At 39.3% G+C, this 24,296-nt stretch overlaps 1 protein-coding gene across 2 annotated transcripts in view; it reads left to right on the forward strand.

Moving 5' to 3' along the window:
• The window catches only part of ARID2 (AT-rich interaction domain 2), a 109,526-nt gene that overhangs the window by 76,568 nt on the left and 8,662 nt on the right, over positions 1-24,296 (forward strand). For both annotated transcript variants that reach the window (XM_086610800.1, XM_086610799.1), the window contains 6 exons: positions 2,760-2,894; positions 3,363-3,562; positions 3,941-6,801; positions 16,327-16,475; positions 23,916-24,054; positions 24,154-24,239. In XM_086610800.1, the coding sequence (XP_086466926.1) occupies positions 2,760-2,894; positions 3,363-3,562; positions 3,941-6,801; positions 16,327-16,475; positions 23,916-24,054; positions 24,154-24,239 (3,570 nt within the window). The remainder of the gene's footprint in view (positions 1-2,759; positions 2,895-3,362; positions 3,563-3,940; positions 6,802-16,326; positions 16,476-23,915; positions 24,055-24,153; positions 24,240-24,296) is intronic.

Below are 24,296 nucleotides of genomic sequence, written 5' to 3' on the forward strand. Positions count from 1 at the left end.
TTTTCGTCTGGTAACAAGTTGCTGTATTACTGCACCAATATAAAAGTAATTATCGAATTATGAAGCTAGGACCTGCAAAACTCTCATGTGATCATTGTGAACCCTCAGGCAAGTCAAGGAATATCAAAGCCTTTTCCATCCAAATTCTCTCGCTTTCAACTAATATTGTTGCCAGATATTTAGAGAAAAACTATTTCGCCTGTGGTTCTCATGTGGACTTAGGGTGATCTTGCTGAACTATTGGACTTATGTAAAGCCACTCACATTCTAAATGTTTGTATTAATTGGTTCCTTATGGGACCCTTCCAGCTCCTCTGCTCCACAACTCATGTGTTCATCACTGATCAGATAAGGGACTTCAAGATAACTTGGGTAGAACTTGTCAAAGCTTAGTGCTTTAGGTCATTATTTAGTTATACTTCCAGCAAAACTTTGATTGTATGGAGGAAATGTTGCAGATTCTTGCTGGTCAACTGATGTTGTTCCCATGCTTCTGTTTGCACACTGCAAACTATTACTAATGTGCACTGCTGAAAGACCAAGAAATTTCATGTTAGACATTTAAACAGGGATACCTGGAGCTGGAATCACCGCAGCTCAATTTAGCCATCTGCAAGTTGGTCTCTAGCCAAAGTTAGTTTTCTAGGCTGCCTTTTTAATTAGTGGAGGGGGAGATTCCCGCAGTAGTAATATGAATTGACTTAACCTGCCTAGTTTCTGATGAGATTACGAATTGCCTTCTGGTGCCACCTTCTCTCTGTTGACTATAGAGAGCACTAGACATCTAGCTTTCAGTAGTAAAGTTGTAGGCAAGGTGAATTTTGCACTCTGTATAAAATGTAAAATACAAGTTTTGACTGTTAAAATAAGTATGGGTAAGTACCATGCTGCAACTGTGCGGTACCGTCAAATGACAGAAAATAATGAAGCAAACCATAGAGCCTTATATCAGGAAGATTTGGAATGTCTGCTTTGTTTCTGATTCTGTGTGCTTCTGCAGCTGTCAGTGTTGAATGCTATTATTTTGTATTTTATTTTCTTCCAGTTAGTCTTAGGTAAAATAGTGATAGTCTTATCACTATTTTATAGTGAAAAATAAAAATTAACATATAGTCCTGAAAATTCTCCTTAAATTATAACTGTGCTGCCAAAAAATAAATAAATATGCAAATTGAGAGCAGAGCAGAGGCTCTTGCAGGCATTTTCATCAATGCTAACATGGAGCGTCTTACATTCATGCAAATTTTCATGGTATGTTTTAGTCATTGAGAGAAATGGGAAAATAAGTAAATCATAACAGTGGAATTGAGAAAAGTTACTCTCTCTTGGAAGCAGCAGAAAGACAAGGTATTTAAACTGACCTTCCTGGATATATAATATTATTAGCCAGCTTAGCCTGAGTAGGAGTCCTTGTAAGGTGAGTGCATGTGATGATAAAGTGCTAATCACAGATCCCACTTTACCATTATAAGTCCTGAATATCTTCAGTCCGCTGGCACCAGTGATAGTGTGTCGTCCCAATATGACGTACCCAACTGGACAGTCATTTGTCCGATATCCCAAATTTAATTAGTACCTAGACTTCCTGTTACACAGTATGATCTAAATTTTTGTAGTAATAAAATTGTAACTCAAGGGCAGGAGAAATGGCATTATATGTTACTCTTTACTGGTTATGAGAGAGAACAATTTAAAGAATGTAATCCTTTGCATTTTCTCTTTTGAAGCATCTAGTTATATTGGGAGTGTAGGACTCTACAAAGGAGAATGCAGTGTAGTTTTGCAAAGTATAAGCACCATATAGTAAATGCTAACAATTTAAAAAATATTTTTATTTTGTCTAAGCCTACATTCTGGTACTAGTATTTGAGCATTGTGTGAGAATTGTTACTTTCCTCCATTTGCTGCTGGGGATGAACCGTTCCCATGTCTCTGGGTTGGAATAATGGATCAGAAAGAAATAAAATTAAACTGATAGAAAATGTTTCCTTCTCTCACGGCTTCCTGGTTGGGGGTTGGATGGTGTGTGTGCTTACGTAGAGTTTGTAGGTGATACAAACACTTTCTCTCCCTAGAAATTGAATATTAGGCACAACAGGTTGTTCAAGGATTTTTTTGATGTCTGTGTGGTGTGGAACTCCAGGAGTGAGAGTGTGTGTGTTTGTGTGTGTGTGTGCTCTCTTAGAAATCCAGTCCCCTCTCTACTGCCTTCCCACCTCTATCAGAATGACAGGGTTGAGATTGTTATTCTAGCTCTGGTTTTACTTGTATTTTAGAGTAAGACTGCATTAGCAGATCAGTTAACAAAATCTTATTTTTGATACAGACGTTGACTTATCATAGAAATTTCTGATGAAGAATTAGTTAGCGTTCAATCCCTCTTTTGCTAAAGGTGAATCATTAAGAAGTAATAGAGCTGTGAGGAGGAGATGTCACCAAATGATACGTTCTTTTTTGGTTTTGTTTCTGAATATACAATAAAAAAGGCTATGTAGAGAATATTTTGCATATTATGTGTGTAAATAATACGTTGCATGTAAAACTGACTGCATGTATTAGGAGTCCTATGTGTTGAATCGTAAGCAGTGAGAAGGAGTACGCATGGAATAGACATTTAACAAGACAGTATACTAAAATGCTATTTTTCATGCTGTTATCAGGTCTCAAAAGTCTCCATCATACAGACAGAAGTGTTTCAACAACCCTTTTAAAAGTACTCTCTCTATATTTTGCTTCATAGTTTATTTTTTCATTCTCAGGTTGAACGCACATTTTGAGGTGAATCTTGATTGCTCAGTCTCTCGAGCAGAAATGTACTCTGAATACCTTTCTACCTGTAGTAAATTAGCTCGGGGTGGAATCCTGACATCAACTGGATTTTATAAATGTCTGCGGTAAGACAAAAATTTGTGCAACAATGAAGAAGCAATTGTGTGTGCTCAATACTAACCTGCAGCTTTGGATTTCTTTTAGAGAAGATCTACTCAGTTGTGTTTGAAAGACATGCAGTTTTGGAATTTTAATTGAAACAAATGTTTAGAGTTTGTTTAATTTTATGTCATTCTATTTCAAGATCTTTGATAGGATTCCTTCTCTGCTTATAGTCCTTTTAATTCTTTCCAAAGTAGTTTTCAGAGGTACTGTAGTTTTCAGTCCGCTTGTGTGAGATGTCCAACCATCTGGTAGACCTGTCAGACCTCAATGACAAATACTCAGGGGCTATTGGAGAATCCTGGTGTATTTCAAAGATGCAGGCATTAGTGCAGTTACTCTGCACACAAGAGCAGTTAGTTGAAACAAAAACATTGTAAGAGGATTGAGTTATTGCGTTTATTAACATAGACTTATGTTGTGTTTGGCAGAACTGTCTTTCCAAATCATACAGTGAAGAGAGTAGAAGATCCAAGTAACAATGGTCAAGCACATATACATGTGGTAGGAGTGAAAAGGAGAGCTATACCACTTCCCATTCAGATGTACTATCAGCAGCAGCCAACTTTGTCTACCCCAGTTGTCCGGGTTGATTCAATTCCTGATGTGTCTTCGTCTCCTTCGCCAGCAGGTTTTTACATTGATTAAATACCAAGTATTTTGCATTGATTCTGAAATGACAATAAAAGAAAAAAATTTTTGAAAATAGTTCGAAGGTGTTGGAAGTCGGGGCCACATGTTTTGCTTGATTTTATGCAATAATGTTAGAAATAGTGTTGCGTTATGTACTTGCATGCCATTCAAGTATTTGACGTGTAAACCCATAAACTTGTGCGTCAGCAGACAAGCTGTGGTTCCTGCATCATTAATTCAGATGCAGTATAGCTGAGTAGAGAAACTGCTTCATATAGAATTACAAATTCAAGCCTTGGATTTTTAAAAATTTGTTATGTTAATGTGTTTTTAAATAATTTTTGCTTCCAAACTTTTACTGTGTTTATTTCCACAGGAATCCCGCATGGGCTACCAAGCGTAGGAAATCACTATCAGAGGACTCCTATTAACCAGTCTTCAACTTTGACAGCAACACAGATGTCTTTTCCAATTCAAGGCGTTCATACTGTGGCACAGACTGTTTCTAGAATTCCACAAAATCCTTCTATTCATACACAGCAGCAACAAAATGCTCCAGTGACTGTTATACAGAATAAAGGTCCAATATCCTGTGAAGTAGTGAAGGCCACAGTAATACAGAGCTCTGTTCCCCAGTCTGCAGTTCCTGTTACTATCGCTGTAGGAGGAGCACCACAAGCTTCTAATCAAAATCACAGCACTACAGGACCACAGCCGTCTGTAACTGTTGTTAGTTCTCAGACGTTGCTTCACCACCAACCTGTAATTCAGCAACAGTCCCCACTGCACGCAGTGGTACCAGGACAGATACCTTCAGGCACTCCTGTTACGGTAATTCAGCAAGCTGTACCTCAGGGTCATATATTTGGCAGAGTACAAAACATACCAGCATGCAGTTCAGCAGTTTCACAGGGTCAACAGCTAATCAGCACATCATCACAACCTGGACAGACATCATCTCAGCAGTCCTCTGCTGGTAACCAGCAACAAGATACGGTCATCATAGCACCACAGCAGTACGTCACAACCTCTGCATCTAACATTGTTTCTGCCACCACAGTTCAAAATTTCCAAGTAGCAGCTGGGCAAGTAGTTACCATCGCAGGCGTCCAAAGCCCACCGACGTCTAGGGTAGGGTTTCAGAACATTGCACCAAAGCCTCTGCCGTCTCAGCAAGTTCCACCTGCCGTGGTACAGCAGTCAATGCAGCCACAGCAGCAGCCTCCACCACCATCCCAGCAAAGCGTAGTGATCGTAAGCCAGCCAGCTCAGCAAGGTCAAACGTACGCACCAGCCATTCATCAAATAGTGCTTGCTAACCCAGCTTCTATTCCTGCTGGTCAAACTGTCCAGTTGACTGGACAGCCAAGCATTACTCCATCTTCTTCACCATCCCCAGGTCCAGTTACAAGTAATCAAGTCCCTACAGTTATGTCATCTTCATCTACCACTCCTCAGTCACAAGGACCCCCTCCTACTGTCAGCCAGATGCTTTCTGTAAAGAGGCAACAGCAGCAGCAACATTCACCAGCATCATCGCAGCAGCAGGTACAGGTACAACAACCGATACAAATGCAAGTTCAGTCACAACAAGCTAATACAGGAGTTGGCCAGCCTAACTCTGGTGAGTCTAGTCTGATAAAGCAACTGCTTCTTCCAAAAAGAGGCCCCTCGACTCCAGGGGGGAAGCTTATACTCCCAGCTCCACAGATTCCTCCACCTAACAATGCAAGAGCTCCTAGCCCTCAGGTGGTTTATCAGATGGCCAATAACCAGGCACCAGGTTTTGGAGTTCAAGGACAGTCTCCAGCTCAGCAGCTGCTAGTTGGACAGCAAAACGTTCAGCTGGTCCCGGGTGCAATCCAGCCCCAAGGGGCGGTACAAACAGTACCCATTTCTAATTTACAGATATTGCCAGGCCAGTTGATCTCGAACAGCCCAGCAACTATTTTCCAAGGGACTACTGGCAACCAGGTTACGATAACAGTTGTGCCAAATACGAGTTTTGCTACTGCAACTGTGAGTCAGGGAAACGCAGCTCAAATCATTGCTCCAGCAGGAATTGCAGTGAGTGGAGCACAGACAGGAGTTGGGCTACAGGTGCAAACGCTTCCAGCTACTCAAGCACCTTCAGCTGGACAATCACCGTGTACTGCTGCTCCCCCATTCAAAGGCGATAAAATAATTTGCCAAAAGGAGGAAGAAGCAAAGGAAGCAACAGGTTTACACATTCATGAACGTAAAATTGAAGTTATGGAGAATCCTTCCTGCCGAAGAGGAGCTGCAAACACCAGCAATGGGGATGCAAAAGAAAATGAAATGCAGGTGGGAAGTCTTTTAAATGGGAGAAAGTATAGTGACTCCAGTCTACCTCCTTCTAACTCAGGGAAAACTCAGAATGAGGCCAATCAGTGCTCACAAGTCAGTAATGGGCCATCATTAGAAATGGGTGAGAACGGAGCTCCTGGAAAGCAGAACTTTGAACAAATGGACACACAGGAAATTAAAAGTGATTTGAAGAAGCCCCTAGTTAATGGAATCTGTGATTTTGATAAAGGAGATGGTTCTCATTTGAGCAAAAACATTCCAAATCACAAAACTTCCAATCATGTAGGAAATGGTGAGATATCTTCAGTGGAACAACAAGGGAATTTGGATGCCACGCAGCAAGATACTGCCAAAGGTGATCAAGGGGAAAGGATTTCTAATGGGCCTGTATTAACTTTGAGTAGTTCACCTGTTGTAAGCGGTACACAGGAGGCTGCAAAACTGTTAACCCAGCAACTTAGTGGTACCAACACTGATTTACCTAATGGACCTCTAGCTTCAAGTTTGAATTCAGATGTGCCTCAGCAACGCCCAAGTGTAGTTGTCTCACCACAATCTACAGCCTCTGTTATACAGGGGCATGAAATCATAGCAGTTCCACACTCAGGACCTAGAGTGTCCCAGTCTACCCTGTCATCCGAAGTTCGGTCTACTAATGGCACAGCAGAATGCAAAACTGTAAAGAGGCCAGCAGAGGATAATGACAGGGAAACTGTTCCAGGAATTCCAAATAAAGTAGGAGTTAGAATTGTTACAATCAGTGACCCCAACAATGCTGGTTGCAGTGCAACTATGGTTGCTGTGCCAGCTGGAGCGGATCCAAGCACTGTAGCGAAAGTAGCAATAGAAAGTGCTGTTCAACAAAAGCAGCAGCATCCAACCACGTATATACAAAGCATGGTCACACAGGTATGTTGCAGTGTTCTTTTCACGTTTATTTCAACTGTGATTCTGACTAACACTGTGAAATAACGCGGGTGAAAATGTAAACTCTGTCAATATCTCTTGCAAAGTATTTAAAATATTTAGAAAATGATGCTTTCTCTTCTGTCACGGACTAAAGTTCTAATAGTTTGCATACCTCTTGGATGTCAGTGACAATAGTGGAATTTAAAATGGTTTGTAGCTTGATCATATACAGCGAGGAAAGAACTTCTGCTCACTGATTTCTTCCTTAAAGGATTAACTGTTCTGAAAACAAAAATGATTTGTTGTATGGTGTTGTAAAAATGTCAGTATTGTGCTGCATTTTATTCTTGGTCATTACTGTGTCTGGAGGGGTGAATATGGTTTTCTTGCAAGTTAATCTCTGCAGCTGCATCTGGCTTGCTGAAATGGGTTGAAGTTCTTGCGTTTAAAGGTAGCCTTGAAAGGCTTGTTTCAGACATTCACTACGGTCAGGAGAAAGCAATGTTTTGTGAATTTGTTGAAATCTTTGTTTATTACAAAATATTTGTAATGTTTATTTTATCAATACAATAAGCATTGTTTGGGGTGTTTTTTTTTCTGTTGGACAAATTTTGGAGAGGGCATTTTTTTCCTCAATCAACTTTTTTTTTAAACTGTTTGGAAGTGGTGTACTCCCTAACAGTTTACTAGAAATGAGGTATGGATAGCATTTGTGTGAGTATTAATAAGCACAAATAGTCATGTCTGAGATTATTCCAGTCTCTAGAATTTATTTTAACTTTGTACATGAGCAGAAAATCCCTCTCCAAACAAACATTCTTAACCTGATTAAGAGCAAAAAGAGTAGAATAGTAGGTCTGGCAGCCACTGAGTTCTGACAGACTGTGGAAAGGAGAAATGAAATCTTGAGTGTATGTTAGTGCACTTGGACCTTGAGGTAAGACAGGTGTTTTGTCTCAACTTACCTTCCTTTTTTCTTTGGTTGATTGGGTTTTTATTTGTTTGGTTTTGACAGCGTAGCAGGTATATAGACCTTATAGACTTAAAAAGAGCTAGAACTCAAAATTCAACAAGTGATGGCTCCTGCTACTTCTTTTTCTGCCACAAGTTAGGTTTATGTTGAAAGCTCTTTTGAATTTCCTTCATCTAGTTATCAGAAATCAGAATTAACAGTTAAAAAATTTTCTTTTTTTCTTTCTTTTATTTTTTTTAACTGCCACACCACGCAGAATCATGTTCTTAAAATGTCTTTAAGCTCACTGATAAATTTGCACTTAAGTTTTATCAGAGAGAGATCTGTATTTTTCTGATGCATCCTTTATCTTTGTTCTTACTAGCAGTGATTTGACCAAAATGAAAGTTGCCATTGGCAGCATAAGGACCATGCGCTAGATTTTCTGTAGTGTGGATATATTAGTTATGTCTTACTTTTTACAGTGAGTGTCTTTAGCCGTTACATAGTTTGAATTTCTATTATAGCTTTGCTAAGGATTTGGCTGAAATGGAAAATGGTATGGCTGTCTCTGGAATGGAATAAAAAAAAAAGTGAATGTTACGTATTTCCAATATGGAGTCTGTTTTTAAGAGTATCTTTAAGACATCCAGAAGTACTAAGATGTAGCGAAATTCTCATGAACTCTATGAGTTTTAGGGGTAACTTCTTTTGAGGTTAGGCCCTGTATAATCTCCTGTTTTCTCCCTCCCATTTTGAGACTCTTCCTTGTATGATAAGTAGCTTCCTTGTCCCTAACTTTTTGAAAGGCAGCAGCCAAGGAACACTTTTTACATTTGAGCATCTGCATTGTTTTATCCTCTCTGTAGTTCCTAAGGTATACTGGCTGCCTTGTAGAAGAAATAGAACATGGTTCTTTCTGCAAACAGTGTGAAATTTGTTATAAATACAACCCAACGGATAAAAAGAGTGAGGGAGGGGGAATAAAGGGATATTAGCTATCACAAAATTACATAGCTGCTGAAGCAGTTAGCGTGTGATTTCCTGTTTGCTTGTCATCTTAAAATTTTATTTTAAACTAGAGCTTGTGTTTAGAGAAGTGAGAAAGAGACAGAAGAAGAAAATTTCTAATAAAATTAGAACCCAACAGGAAGGCTGGAAAAGGAGATGTAGAGGACAGAAGAGAGAGGAGAGTGTTGCTTTTGAAAATGCAGCAGGATTAGTTGTTATGAACTGCAGAGAGGAGAAAGGGAAGATGCTTGAACTGAAGATAAATAAAGAAGGGCATACAAATAGGAGAGGAAGGGAACAACAACATGAAAACTAAAGAAAGCAAGGAAAAGAGTGAAATAATCTTTAAGGAAACGTAAAATTTAAGAGAAGATTTGTTTCATGATATGAATGGTAGTTTGAAATGGGCTGGTACGATATGCTTGGGGGAAAAATGTTGATTTAAATGGCTTACTAAAATAAGGAAAACTATATACTTGCTGTATATAGGGCAGCTTGTGTAGCACTATAGAAATCTAGTTAGACAAGTACAGGTATCTTCTGTGTGTAACCTGTGATTGTTCCATGTTAATTGTACACCTTCAACAGAACTCACTGAAAAATAACTACGTATATACTGACTTGAAATATTTTTCTTTTTCTTTTTTACATTTTAATTAAAAAATGGGGTGTGGGTTATATCAGAAGAGAAACAGGATATCCACAGTGTTGTATTTTTTTCTTCTATATCCCTCTGTATTTTGTAAGACCATGAGAGGAGACAAAACTGGCACTTTACTTTGTTGGCTTCCTTTTCTTTTATTTCTTTGTTCCCTGCTCCTGGATTATTGCTTTCTTGAGGCATTGTGCTGGACCAATTGATGAAAAAGAAAGAGAAATGAGCAATTACCTACCTGTGCATTTGCTTTCCTTTTCCACTTTTTCTTACTCTTCAAACACCTCCAAAACATTTGTTGAACATGAACGTGTTGGTTTGTCCCCATTGTTGTGTGTTTTGAAGGAATGCTCTGATAGCACAACAAGTTCCTAGCAGTGAAAAAATCTGATTTAAATTGCCTTATCTGACTTTTGGAGTAATCACTTCCGGGCTCATCACTGTCATCCTCTCCTAAACAATGCACACCCATTTCTCTTCAGGCCACCTGCTTGAAACACGCTCGTTTGGAAATTTAGGTGGCAAAAGCTGTGTGAGCCTTGCCTTAACTGTTTGCCTCTGTTGTCTGTTGATTGGGAAGCTGAGAATTACCATGCCCCAGAAAGCAGGTGTGTAGCCCGAGGAGGTGTAATTCATTCCTAGCCACAGAGCAAATGGGTTTCTCAGCTGGAAGTATTGAAATACAGAATCTCTTTGCTTTTATTGCAATTCACTTGTGAAGCACATTGTTGCAAGGAGACTTAAACTTCAGTATACAAGAGAAGAACATTTATTTTAGTGCCTACCTATCCACCTGACTCCTTCCTCACACTCAAATCCTGCTATATTCATTTTCAGCTTATAGGTTACCTTTTTTAATATGTTCATTATCATAAAGAAGCCAAACATAAAATTTTGTAATAGTAAACTGTAAATCCTATGATACTTTAAAAATATTTTTGCTAATAATTGTTTATTGTTGAGTTAAATGTATTTACCATGGGTGTGCACATACTAATGGTGGCAGAAAAAATGCAGCCTAATGCTTTTAAACTGCATATGGCTCTCTGTGTCAATAGGATGCTCATCTCACTGGGATGCAATGTGTTCTCTTGCTGATGGCACAGTAGGCCTTTTAAATAAAATGGGCAAGTATCAGGCTAAAATAGAGTTATCCGTTAATACATAAAGGGAGTGGCACCACTGGTACTGTGAAATGGAGGTGGAGGCCATTTCTGGCCCCAAGCCATAGGGTTTGTTATTCTTACCACATAAAGAGCTTGTGTGCCTAAACGGAGAAGCTCTTGTGCATAAAAATAAATTACTATCTTTTGTAAACAGACCATTCTAGTTAGATGCAAGCTCCTAGCTTTACTCTTAGTTTTCATGACTATGCTGAGCTTCTTCCCCACCTCCAATATCTCAATCTAAAGTCACCCAGTGTAGAGATAAAAATCTCCTGCTTATTCGAAGTAGACTGTAGTCTTTGTTCTGTAAGTAGATTGTACAGGCATTAAGGCTTTGTATTTATGTAGTTTTAAGAGTTCAGTGCAAACCATACTGTCAGGGCAAGATCAGCCACATCAATGCAGAAATACATCCAAGAGAGCAGAATCTTAAGAGGACCCTCTGTATTGTTTTATATTTTATCTATAATAGCAATGTGTTAGGGTACTAAAAGATACTATTTTTAGAGTCTATACGTATGACCAGGTCTTAAAATTTTGCTTGAATTTGAGCACTGTCTCCTATTGCAATGCTTTACTACATTTGCTTTATTTTTTTTAACATATATTTTTTTTACTTTATATGCTTGAATTTTCCTTCCAAAGGAATTGAGTGCCTCCAGCTGCCTCCAAAGTAAGCATCAGGGATGTAGTGCAAGGAACATGCTTTGAGAGTAGTCTAGCCAGTTTGACTTGGCTACCCATCTTGTTTATCTCCGTTGCAACATATTCTGGTTTTGATTGGACAAGGGAGCAAGATGGAATACTGTTCTTTAAAGCATCCTCCTCTGCATTTTAGTAGTCTGTGCAGGCTCTTGATGAGGCTAATACCTTGTTTATATCTTTTATGTCATCAATTCAAAAGTGTCGTTTTTATCTTGAAGATAAGAAATTACTGTAGTTAAAGGTAACTGGTAAAGTAAAGGTTAATTAAAGATAAAATTAAGATAACTGGAAAAAAATAAGCTCAATAGTGGTCTCTACTTTTTGCTTTATACCTCAAAGAATTCCTTATGGATATAGTCACAGCTCTCTATTGTATAGCAATTACAGTAGCTAGGTGATGAAAAAAGTCACTTTTGTGAGATGGAATTGTGCCTGAGTCAGAACGTACTATGGTGGGAAATCCATTGCAGGGATCCTAATGGCTCTTACTTACCAGGCAGCTCCAGTTCAGCTGGGCTCATTAGCTGTGGTTCAACATTTGCCGTGTCTCCGTGACACCATGCTCTGACACCAAATATGCTTCAGGAGCCTGTCTGGTTCCAGTCATGTCCGGTGGAACCGAGCATGGTGCAGTCTCCGCGCGAGAGGAAAATTGACGTGGGAAGCAGAACAACTGCGTTTGTACAGCAGCGAACCTGAGCTAATGCAGCCCACAGCTGGTGCTGTGTTTGAGGTGTCTTGAATTTGCAGTTCAGTGGAACACTGACTGTGGTTGGGTTTTTTTTGCTTTCCTTAGTGTATGATTACTCAAGTTTTATCTCTGAATTAAACCATTGATGGCTAGCAACTCGCATAGCTCCGCCAGCTTTGCACAGAGGATATTGAAGTTACAGAAATCCTAACTTATATCATCAAAACTGGAGATTTTGCATCTCTTCCCCTGCACTGCAAGCTAAGAGACGTGCCTTAGGTCAAGATATTGCTGCCAAAACCCTGTTAATCAACAATGGGGAAAACAGGAAAGCTCCCGTAAAACATGTAAAAGAATTCAGAAATCAAATTCAGAACATGCTATTTTGGGGCTTGCCATCAGAAACTGGATTAAAGAAAAGAATCAAGTTGTCAGAGAATGGTATTTCTGTGCCTATTTTTACAAAGTTGCTTCAGACTGCCCGGCATCGGGTTACCTTTCCTGCTGAAGTAATTTCTTTGTGCAGTGTGTTAGTTTTGGCTCCTTTAACACGATTGCTCGGCCTGGAGAAGAGAAGGCTCTGAGGAGACCTTATTGCGGCCTTCAAAGGCCCTTCAAATTCTTCAAAGGAGGCTTATAACAAAGATAGAGACAAACTTTTTAGTAGAGCCTGTTGCAATAGGACAAGGGGTTTTAAACTAAAAGAGGGTAGATTTAGACTAGTTATAAGGAAGAAATTTTTTACAATGGGGTGATGAAACACTGAGACGGGTTGCCCAGAGAAGTGGTAGATGCCCCATCCCTGGAAACATTCAAGTTCAGGTTGGGTGGGACTCTGAGCAACTTGATCTAGTTGAAGATGTCCCTGCTCACTGCAGGAGGGGTTGGACTAAATGACCTTTAACAGTGCCTCCCAAAGCGTTCTGGGATTCCATGAATTTGTTATGTTCTGGGGCACCCAGAAACATGTCAAGCATTGTTACTGTTAGGTCAGTTTATGTGGAATTAATTGTCATTTAGGGCAGACTTTGCAGAGTAGCTTAGATCCTTTGAGACAGGAAATTACTAAATATAAATGCATTCTTTGTGTATGTGTTTACCTGCTCTGCCTCTATTAGTGTTTAGTTTCTTAAAAATTTTGACATTTATATCCTGTAGAAGGACTCATAAGTCCTTAAAATGGTACTGAGTGAACTTAGGAAAAGAATTACATGGTTTGGTGATGTATTTCAAAGAAAGAGATAGGTGATGCTGCTTAGAGGTACCTTTCAGTGCCGAGATCCGGTTTGCAAGAGTGCTAAGTGGTGACAATTGCAAACCATATAATGAAGAGCTGTAATGTGAATATAAAAAGATGCCATGAAATGCTTTCAAGTGTACTACAGTACTGGCCATTGGATTTCTGGAGGAACATGGAATCATTAAATGCTTTTGCTAGAGGGGGAAATTTTGTGAAATTTTTATGCTATGGGGATTTTTTTTTTTTTACTTCTCCCAGAAAGACTTCATTAGGAAAAATAAAATGTCTATCATAGTTCTGCGTCTTAAAGAAAGAAGTAATTTACATAATCCTTGTATATCAGTACTGTAAACTAGGTAGCACATACCAAGTATTTCTAGGTGTGTTTCTGGAAAAAAGGAATTTCATTTCTGAAAAACGAAGACTATACTTAATTTTAGTGATGATCCCATGTATTACTAAATCGATACATGAAAATAGAGGAGGGAAAAAAAGAAAATGTAAATTAGCAGTATTATCATGGAATCATAGAATGATTTGGGTTGGAAGGGGCCTTAAAGATCGTCTAGTTCCAACCCCTCTGCCATGGGCAGGAACATTTCCGATCTCTTGAACAAGGAGAGGAAGGCTTTGAGATGTTCAAACATAGAACTTACATTTCTAAAATAAAACTTGGGAAAACAAACATAACTTTGCTTTATCTGTTTTTAAAATATAATGAGCATAGCTGATAGGTAGGCAATAAATTTAACTTAAAAATACATGGAAGTTGTAACCACCTAATGTTACAAGCTTGAGCATAACTACTTTGCGGTGCAGCATTAATAAGAGAATTCTAACAATTATTTTATACATTTCTTTTCAATTTATTAGCTTTTTTTTTCTCAGTGAAAATAAAAAAAAAAGTAGAAAGAAATTGGAGGAGAAACTGAATTTTAACTTTGTCCTGAAAATTGTTTCCTTTTCTGTGCTCTTTCACTTTCAGCATGTAACATTGTGTTGTATATTTCGGATCTCCTTGTTTAAAATAAAAAATTTTTTAATGAGACGGTATTAAAACCTTTGAATACTGCTAGGAAGGCTTGCCAGAAAAACCCTTGAGAAAATTCATAATTCTGGATTAATTGCAGGGTTTGCTTGGAATGGAGTAAATAATACATGAACCACACATTGAATGATGAGAATTAAATGAAAGACTGAATTCATTCAATAAGCTCGCTCTCTCTGCAGCACATTAAATGAGACAAAAGTTCTATAGGGATAAAAAGTCGCATAAAAATCATCATAATGTATTAATATCAGATTGCTGAGTGAAAATTACAAAACAAGCTGTACTGCTGACACTCGATGATTTTGCTTTCTGCTTCACTTTAAAAATGCCTTGTTAAAGGAATGTTGATCTTGAAAGACTCTACTTGTGTTCACCTTTTGTTAAAAGATATATTGTGAAGATTCATTACCCAATCTGTAAAATAGCTTAGAAGTCTTTAGATGAAAATCATTGCTGAGTTCAAAATAATTTGTAGTTACGACTAATGGACTCAAGAGTCCTTGAAACTTCTCACGCAGGCAGATCACAGGCATCATACAGTGTTGTGTTCAGGAGTTTTTGCAAAGTTTTGCCTTTTTTTTATCAGGATTTATGCTTGGATATGGGAGGTATCTCAGTTTTGTTGAGGCTTTTTTGCTGTTCTTTTGGCCAGGTTATTAGCATTGTACGATCTGTAACAGTTACTAACTCGTTACTTGGTTTGACTGTTGTCCACAATGCCAGTAGAGAGCTGCAGGAAGAAACATAAGATCAATATGCAAATATGTTACAAGTTGCACTTAACTGTTTGTTTCTTTACAATCAAAGTCTAAAGCTGTCAGTAGCAGCTGTAAAAATGTAAACATTGTGTTCACCATTTGAAAGTGCTTCTTTTATAATATTCTTAAAGAGAGACTTGAACGTAGTTTTGTTTGGTGTCTTTATTTTAAAGTGTTGTGTTCCTTTTCTAACAGTAGGGAAAAACAGGATGTTAGGTTTTCATTCCTAGATAATAGTCAAAAGCTTATTTTTTTTTATCATTACCATCTTTGTAAACATCTTGCTGGCCAGAGCCTTCCAGGAAAACAGAAAGAAGAGAAAAAGTGTTCTGACATAAACACTGTTCCAAAATGGTGAAGTCCAGCATTCAGTATCTATTATTCAGAAAAAGAGATATATTGACTTTTTTTGCTTTATTTTTATCTTTTTTAGGTGACTTTTAAGATAATTTTTATTCACTGTTAAAGTAAGTGTCTTATACTATTGTAAGGGAACAAGGGGAACATCGTCTTTCCTTTCTGAAATGTTTATATTTCACTGTATGTAGGTCGTACAGCATGTTTAGGCATTCTGGGCATGTGGTGTTCTGTATAAAGGTACACGTGCTGATTGATTTTACAAGAATTTGAAGAATTACATCATTTGCAAAATTTCATAGATAAAACGGTATGTCATAGTTTGAGCCTACTGGTCTTTGGTAGTGTTTCTTCAGCGATGTTAAATTTACCTTTTCTTATGCACTCTGTGACGTAGGCTGATGTGTACTAATGCGGCAGTTCAAGAATTCCACCGATGCAGTACATAAAACTATTTCATCAAAGAACATAAAGAAGCTTCAGATGTGTCTGTGCTGTTTTTACTACTTTTAGCAATATTTTCTCCTGCATTTACATAGGAAAGCAAATTGCTCCCTGTGCTGATGATATTGCAACCTCTTGAGTTTGCATGTTGTTTTTTTTTTCTTAAAGAACAAATCAAGCCTTTTCAAAATAATGCTAACCCTTGCTCCACTACTGCCCTTAAGAAATTCCTTTGCAGTCATAAATCTGTATTTGAATTTGGGCATAACATTTAGTAATTTGAGTATTAGAAATTTCTGTATAAATACTACAGTGTAAAATTTGTGTCCCTCTCGTGTTAACTGTGTCTATTAATGCTTAGTTGGAGTTCAGACCGTTACAATCTGAAAACTTGTGGTGAATTAAAGTGTAAAACAAAGGATCTTTGAACAAACAGTAAACTATGTCAAGTCCTGAAATAAGCCCTGTTTAAACCTGTTTTAACTTTTTCTACAGAGCACACCTGCAACGTCGATACCAACAGTACAAGTTCAGGGCCAGCAGATCACTTTACAGCCACCTTCATACACTGCAGCAAGTCAGCACGCAGAGCAAATGAAAAAACCTGGACAGAACTTCATGTGTCTGTGGCAATCTTGTAAAAAGTAAATGCCTCCTTTATTTAACTACCTTTTACTAATACGTAACAGATGCTTGTATATCGAAGGTGATTCTACCAGTCCTATCCATTCTGTTTCCGTAAGTTACCTTATGCTTTGTCAGTGGGGAAAAGAAAAAGTGAAAAGTGTTGAGGAAGCTGAAGCTGAGATGAGGAAGTGCAAGTCATTTAACTGCTCTCAGTTATACTTTAGAGTATAAAATGAGTATCGTGTGGCTTTCTTGTAATATATTGATTCTTCAATAATAAATACAATATTGTCATGTAGTTAAGTTAAAAAAAACCACAACATATTCCTAGCTCTGAAGCTTGTTCTCTATGTTGAAAATACAAAAATACTTACTGTACTCCAGTTACAAATCATGTCTTGACGTTTTCTTGTGTTTCCAGCTTTTAATCTTTCTTGTGTTTCCAGTTTTGCAAGAGTAGGGTGTTGCACTTCTACGTCCTGGTCAAAGTCTTATTTAGATTGTGACTAATTTTAGTAGTTACGATACCATTTGTGTGCCACAGGACTCCATTGTCACGAAAGGAAGTAAAAAGAAACTTAGCCTTAAGACTAGACAGCAATGATTAGACTTTTTTCGATTTGTTGTTAAAAGAGAGAGGAGTCAACTAGCAGACTTGTGGATGTAGATTTTTTAAAAGTCATAGGTTTGTGAATAGGCTTAGTTTTCAGTGAGGGGTGCAGATTAGTGAAACAGAGGTAGTTGTCAAATAACCACTTTGAAAACAGTAAGAGAAATTGCATAACGTACAGGATGGGAATGAAAAGGGATGAGACACTTTATCGTTGTAGGACAAGACAAAGGGAGCGTAAAGATGAGTTGGTTCGGCAGAAAGCTGGAATGTAGACATTCAGAAAGTTGGGATGAAGTCATGGAGAAGTTTGAAAGTTTGGAAGTGGTGGTGAAATGAGACATTTGAACAGAATTATAGCAATACTGAGGGACAGTTAATCTGTAGACCCCTGAAGCTGTAATTTCTTTCATTCCTTACAAACGTAATTCAAAGATCGTTAAGTCAGTGCAAGACACGCAGATTTTAGATGAGACTCTGACTGGTGCTGTAGATATCTGTCACTTTTTAAATCATTGCCCTGTTTTCACCTTAAAGGTGATTTTTGTTTCTTCGGTGGGTGACACTTCTCTATGTAAGAAATAATACATGGAAGGCTTTACTTACTTTTTACTTTACTCCCTTACTACTAATAAATACAACCATAGGGACGTACTCTACGGGCTGCATAATAAATGTGTAAACACCTGTGTTGGTACAAGAATGGATTGTACTGAGATGGAAACGAAAAGCTGGGGTGGTTTCCTAGCAGAGGCCTCACCAATTTATACCATCTTGAAGAGTTTGCTGAACTACAGTTTTGAAACAAGTTAGTCACCAGCTTTCTTCTATGTCTAAAAGCTGTGTATAGTTGAGGTGACATCTAACCATGGAACAAGCTGAAGTCGCATGTGAACTAGGATGAATATGTGCAGACAAATTTTGGGGCAAGAAGAGTAACAATACAATTATTAATACTTAACATTATCAATCTTTTTGTAAGTCTGTCCGAAAATAATATTCCAGTAAGTTTTCCTGAGACTGAAGTTAAGGGCCATGAGGCCCATATTTTACAAGTTGATCTGTATGTTTTATTTCAAAGATAGTGTATTATTTCTGTTGCTTTAGTTTCTTCTGTCGTTACTTACTGTACTTGTTTTTCTTCATGGTTAAGTTTCATTATGGCTTGATATGAGCTGGCTTGATATGAGCCAGCAGTGTGCCCAGGTGGCCAAAAAGGCCAATGGGATACTGGCATGTATCAAGAATAGTGTGACCAGCAGGAGCAGGGAAGTGATCCTGCCCCTGTACTCGGCACTGGTGAGGCCGCACCTGGAATATTGTGTCCAGTTTTGGGCCCCTCGCTTTAAGAGAGATATTGAGCTCCTGGAGCGAGTCCAAAGAAGGGCAACTAAACTGGTCAAGGGGTGGAAAATAAAACTTATGAGGAGCGGCTGAGGGAGTTGGGGCTGTTTAGCCTGGAGAAGAGGAGGCTGAGGGGAGACCTGATTACGGCCTATAAATACTTGAGAAAAGATGGTGGGGAGGTGGGGGAAGGGCTCTTTACATTAGTGATGGGTGATAGAACAAGAGGAAATGGGCATAAGCTTAGTCAGGGGAGATTCAGGTTGGATGTTAGGAAGTATTTCTTCTCTGAAAGGGTTGTCAGCCACTGGAATAAGCTGCCCAGGGAGGTGGTTGAGTCCCCATCCCTGGATGTGTTTAAGAATAGGGTGGATGAGCTACTTGAGGATATGGTTTAATGGGGATTAGGGATGGTTGGACTCGATGATCTCTAAGGTCTTTTCCAACCTAGAAATCTATGAAATCTATGAAATTATTTTCAAAAGTCTTCAGAGATTTTGTTTTGATAGGTTGTAGTCCATGTGACATACAGCTCCTGCTCTTATGCTGTCACGTTTAAAACATTTGTTTCAGCCCCAGCCTAAAAGGAGCTTAGATAAACATTCTCTATGGTGAAGAGAGAACCAAAATGCTAAGTTGGTATCTTCCTCAAATGTATATTGTTTATTTCTATTCCTTCAGTAGCCTGATTAAAACCAGGAGTATCAAATCTCCTGTAGGCTTATTACTTCTAACAGGCATAAAGAAAAATCTGGAATTGTCACCTGTTATTTTAACTGTTTTATGTATTGCTCTCAGCCTTAGCTGATTTTATTGAGTTGTTTAAGGAGGAAACAAGAAGATTCTTTTGAGTGGGTCATTAGTCTATGTGAACTTTTACTTCAACTACTTGGTTTCATTCATGGCTGGTCAGCAGGGTTTTTTTCCTAGGTATTAAAGCAGGCAGGTTCATCATAGCAGAATGACAGAAGAGTGTTTCTCTCATGGTGTTCACAATTAACCGAAAAGATGTGACAGGAGACAAATTTGATGCAGTCACTTGCACCTGATTATCTGTACACGTTCTTTAGTTTAATTCTCACAACATATTAGCATTAGGTTTCCCTTCCAGGATGTATTGCAGAATTCAGTGAAGGCCTTCAAAAACATTTTACTGATAATCAGAATAAATACGGATAAATAAAATAGTATGTTCTTTTCCTATGCAGTAACATGGCTGCTGCAGTTAGCAGCATTCCAGTGGTGTGGGGGTGGGTTCTGCTGTTTTGTTTTTTGGAACTGAATTGGGAAACATTATATGAAGATTTTGAAATAAAATGCAACAAATTTAGTAGTGCGTGAAGACTACAACCAGATCAGGCCCAATTATGCAAATAGTTGTAATGATTGGCCTCTCTCAGATGTATTCAGGTTTAGTATCTGAAGTGGAAGTAAAACTCTGAAAGGTGTCAGTCAGCACACTACTTTGCATTGAGGATGTAACAGAAGCAGATGTTTTTCCTTTGAAGTTCAGCTGTCTGCAAGAACTGCTAATTGTATTCAGCTTAATTTAAAAGCTGCTATTTTGTTTCACAGGTAGGCAGGAGATGTCTGTTCTTGAATTGCTTTGTATTTAAAAAGCAAATTGGAAATGCTATTGAATCTGCACTGCCTGTCAAGTCAGCTATTAGTTTAATGTTCTGTTCAGCAGCTGGACAGAATGATGGCGAAATTAAGTGGGAAACAAAGAGTCTAGACTCAACTGACCGTGTTCTCGGTACTCAAGCGAGTTTTTTTTTATTACTATGTTTAGGTGTTTCTTTAAAGAAACATAGTTTTTCTCTGCAAAATGATAGTAAATTTGAATCTTCTTAGATCAGTGATTGAAGTATAACATTGAATATTATATAGTGAATGGAACAACATAGCTGAAACAGCTTGCTTTTTCTTAAAACCTTGCCGTGTTGAATGCAATGTTTTGTACTGCATTTTGAGTTTCACTTATGCTATGAAATTTGTTTCATCCATGCCAGGAATTATTCATAACTAGGTTTGTGCCAGGCTTAAGTTTACATACTGGCTTTCCCCTTTGTTGTGGAAAGACATGTTTCTATCCTCTGAAACATCAACTTTTGCTGTTGAGCCAATGTAGATGTAAAACATTTTATTTTAATTTCCTGCTATGGGCTGTCTGGACCAACAGCAAGAGGCACATATTTCTCCTTCCCAGCTTCCCTTCAGTAAGAGCTGACTGGGATGGAAAAGATAAATGCTTTATAAGAAAGTAGTATTTATTGCCTATGCAGAAAGTAGTTGCTGTATTACAGGTGGTTGTTGTAGTAGGATTCAGTTTATAGCTGAGACTTGTCCCTGGGTGAAGTTAGCTCTTTGACACCTTTACGGTGTCCAGGTAACAGTGTCTGTACACTTAGGCCTGCGTATCGATGGCAAGTATGTTTGCGTAATGGACAGTATTGAAACGAGTAGCAGTAGGATGTGGAAGGAGGCAGCTGGATCAAAGCACCTGCTGATCTGCTATTCATATGCTGAGAGTTCTGACTTAAACTTGTCCATGAACAACTGCTGTAGGTTTAAGATGTTGCTTCATCCTTGGCTGCTCGCTCTAAGTCTCTGACTGGAGGTCATCTCCTGCTTGGCAGTATTCAGCCCAGTGAGTTCAGTCAAACATCTTAACGCAAATACTTTTCTTGTTAACTGAAACTGAAATACTGGCATGTGACCCAGAGCAGCTGAGGTGGGTGCATGTGTTTCCTCTTCGGTGAGACTGCTGCACCAGTGGCATCCATCCAGCAAGTGTGTGAAGACAGCTGGTGATAATAACTTTCCAAATGGCAGCAACTAGATTTCTAGACCTCTTGGGTCCAAGCCTGAAGTGAGTGTTGATGAGCTGGGCTAGTTGTACTGAAATGAATTGTGAGCAGCTAAGTCTTTTGTTTATTTTGGCCGTTTTTTCTCTGTTGAAGTAAGAGATGTAATTTGTAATGCTTGAAATACGTGTTAAGGTGTATTGAGACTAAAAAAAACTCCATTTTGAGTCATTCACTATTTTAATGTGATATTTTTTGAAATACGGTTATTCTCCGTTACCATCTGATACACGTTACAATAACACATCTTGTGTATGTGATAATTTTAAAATACAGGTCTAATAACTGCTGATTCACCAGTATTTTGTGATGGCATTCACAGTAAATTGTAATTTTCTACCACTTTGAAATGGAAGAAAGCCCTTATTAGGCTGAACTCCCTGTAAGGTATGTCACAGCTGTGCTTTCATCAAATAGAACATAGAGAAAACACAAAATATACTGTCAAGAGTATTACAGGACCAGGCGGAAGACAACTTCATATTTTCTATTGATCCAGAAGCACTTAATTTGCTGAAATACCTCATGTTCTGTGCTTTGCGGCTGTCAGCAGGCAAAGTGCTTAGTTTGAGGTTTTGGAAAGTCATTTTCATTTGGTGAAACACCGGGATAGGTTGCCCAGAGAGGTGGTAGATGCTCCATCCTTGGAATTCAAGGTCAGGTTGGACAGGGCGCTGAGCAACCTGATCTAGTTGAAGATGTCCCTGCTCATTGCAGGGGGGTTGGACTAGCTAGTCTTTGGAGGTCCCTTCCAACTCAAACTATTCTATGATTCAATGATTTAAAAATTGAGATTTAAGTGTTGTTGTTAAAAAGGGTCAAATAAGTGTGATTTTCTGACTTCTGTGTATATCAGGAGGTTATATCTAGGCATTTTTCCAATATTTAGAATTCAGGTGCTAAAGAGCATTGATTTTATATTGATCTCTTACTTCATCAGTGTCATGGTTTGATGTGGAGGGGGGGGTGGTTCTGGTGGCAGGAGAGGGATTTTGCTCCCTGCGACCTCCCCGGTTTTGGATCCGGGTTAGGCTTAGTTCTGGCCACCGGATCAGACTGCCATCCCCCTCGGGGTTGAGCCAATAGGGCGCCTCTGCGAGTTGCCCTATTTAAGTCAGGACAAAGGAACCGGAAAAGGTGCTTCGCCCAGGATCGACCAGAGAAGGGAGGAGGGCACTGCCCCCGCTCCCTGGCTCCCGGCCGGGCGGCTGCCTGCGTCGCGCCGGCGCCGCCCACGGAGAATGGCGGCGGCGGAGCCAGCTGGGGAACTCGGGGGCACCCCACTCCCAGGGTGCCCACTGGGCTGAGTTCACCTGGAGAGGACTGAGATCTGAGAGAAACAGCTGCATCGACAGCAGGTCAGTGAGGATGGAGCGGGAGGAGGTGTGCCGGAGCCGAGTTTCCCCTGCGGCTGATGGTGAGATAGCAGGCTGCCCCCCTGCAACCAGGACGGCCTCGGTGGAGCAGCGACCCACTCGCAGCCCGTGGGGAGAAGATGCCTGAGCCCGAGGATGGTCGTGTTGGGGGCACGGCAAGGCAGAAAGGCATCTGGAGTCTTCGTGACGACCCACGCCGGAGCGAGTGGCTACAGCTCCCTAAGTACCCGAGACTGTGGTATAGCCCACACCGGAGCAATCTGTGGGGAAGGATTGTTTCCAGTGGGCTGGACTCATGTTGGAGAAATTTGTGGATTTTTCCTCGTGGGTAGGGGATCCATTGGAGCAGGGGAAAAGGGTGTAAGGACTCCTTCTCCTTTAAGAAAGAAGCAGCAGTAACAGCACGGAATGAACTGACCTGCACTCCCCCAGTCCCTGCCCCCTGTGCTGCTGGGGGGAGGAGGTAGAGCCGGGAGGAAAAGGAAGGTGGGGGGGGGAAGGTGTCGGTTTTAAGATCTGGTTTTGTTTCTTTCTGTCCTCTCAAGTAATCGGTTTTTTATTTCCCTTTGTCCTTCTAAGTAATCATTAATAAACTGTTTTGCTTTGAGAAAAGCGCTGCCTGTTTTGCCCAGGACCATGGTTGGTGGGTGCTCCCTCTGTTCTTGCCTCAACCCTCAGTCCTTTTGTTTTTTTTTCCTCTCCTCTCTACTTTATTGGAGAAGGAGAGACTGTGTGAGTTTTAGTTGCTGGATCAGCCTAAAACCACGACAATCGGTTTTGACAAACGTGCGGTATTGAGAGCAAATAGGGTGAATGGTGTACATCTCTTTTTCCCAATCAAAGTTTAAATAAGATCGGAGTATGACCAGCAGTAAAGAAGGAAAACAGGAAAAGGAATACATGACACCCAACTCTTTTAGCTGTTTATAGTTTATGACTGTATTTTGCTTGTATTGCAGAGAATGGATCTGTTGAAATTAACACACGTTATTTCTTTGATAAAGTAAAAATAGAAAGACAGGAACCATGACATTTTGGTTGGATTTGGCAAAATCATATTGTCATTTATTGGTAGCTCACTGGTGATATATGTACCTGGTTTTGCTTTTAAAATTTTACAACTTTTCATTTATCAATGCGTGTCTTGTTTCAGAAAATAAAAATGTTGAGCCAGTATGGGTTTATGTTTCTAGTGATTCTTGCACTTTCCCATTAACTGGGGAAAAAAAAACTTAAATTCTCCTCTCTCTCTTTTTGTAGGTGGTTTCAAACACCATCACAGGTTTTCTATCATGCGGCAACTGAACATGGAGGAAAAGATGTCTACCCAGGGCAGTGCTTATGGGAGGGATGTGAACCTTTCCAGCGGCAAAGGTTTTCCTTCATTACCCATTTACAGGTGCAGATTTTCTTTCACATATTACTTCAGGAAATAGTAGGAATTTCGTGATAAATTTTCTCACACCTTTCTCACTGTCTTTCTCTTTTCCCGTAACAGGATAAGCACTGTTCCAGAGATGCTTTGCTTGCAGGATTAAAGCAAGATGAACTTGGACAAGCAGGAAATCAGAAGCCTTCCAATAAGTAAGAGACCTGAGCCTCATTAGCAATAGAGAAAATAAGAGAATTAGAAATTATTGG

The sequence above is a fragment of the Tauraco erythrolophus genome, chromosome 4 (genome assembly GCF_009769465.1).
Source record: "Tauraco erythrolophus isolate bTauEry1 chromosome 4, bTauEry1.pri, whole genome shotgun sequence".
NCBI lineage: Eukaryota > Metazoa > Chordata > Aves > Musophagiformes > Musophagidae > Tauraco > Tauraco erythrolophus.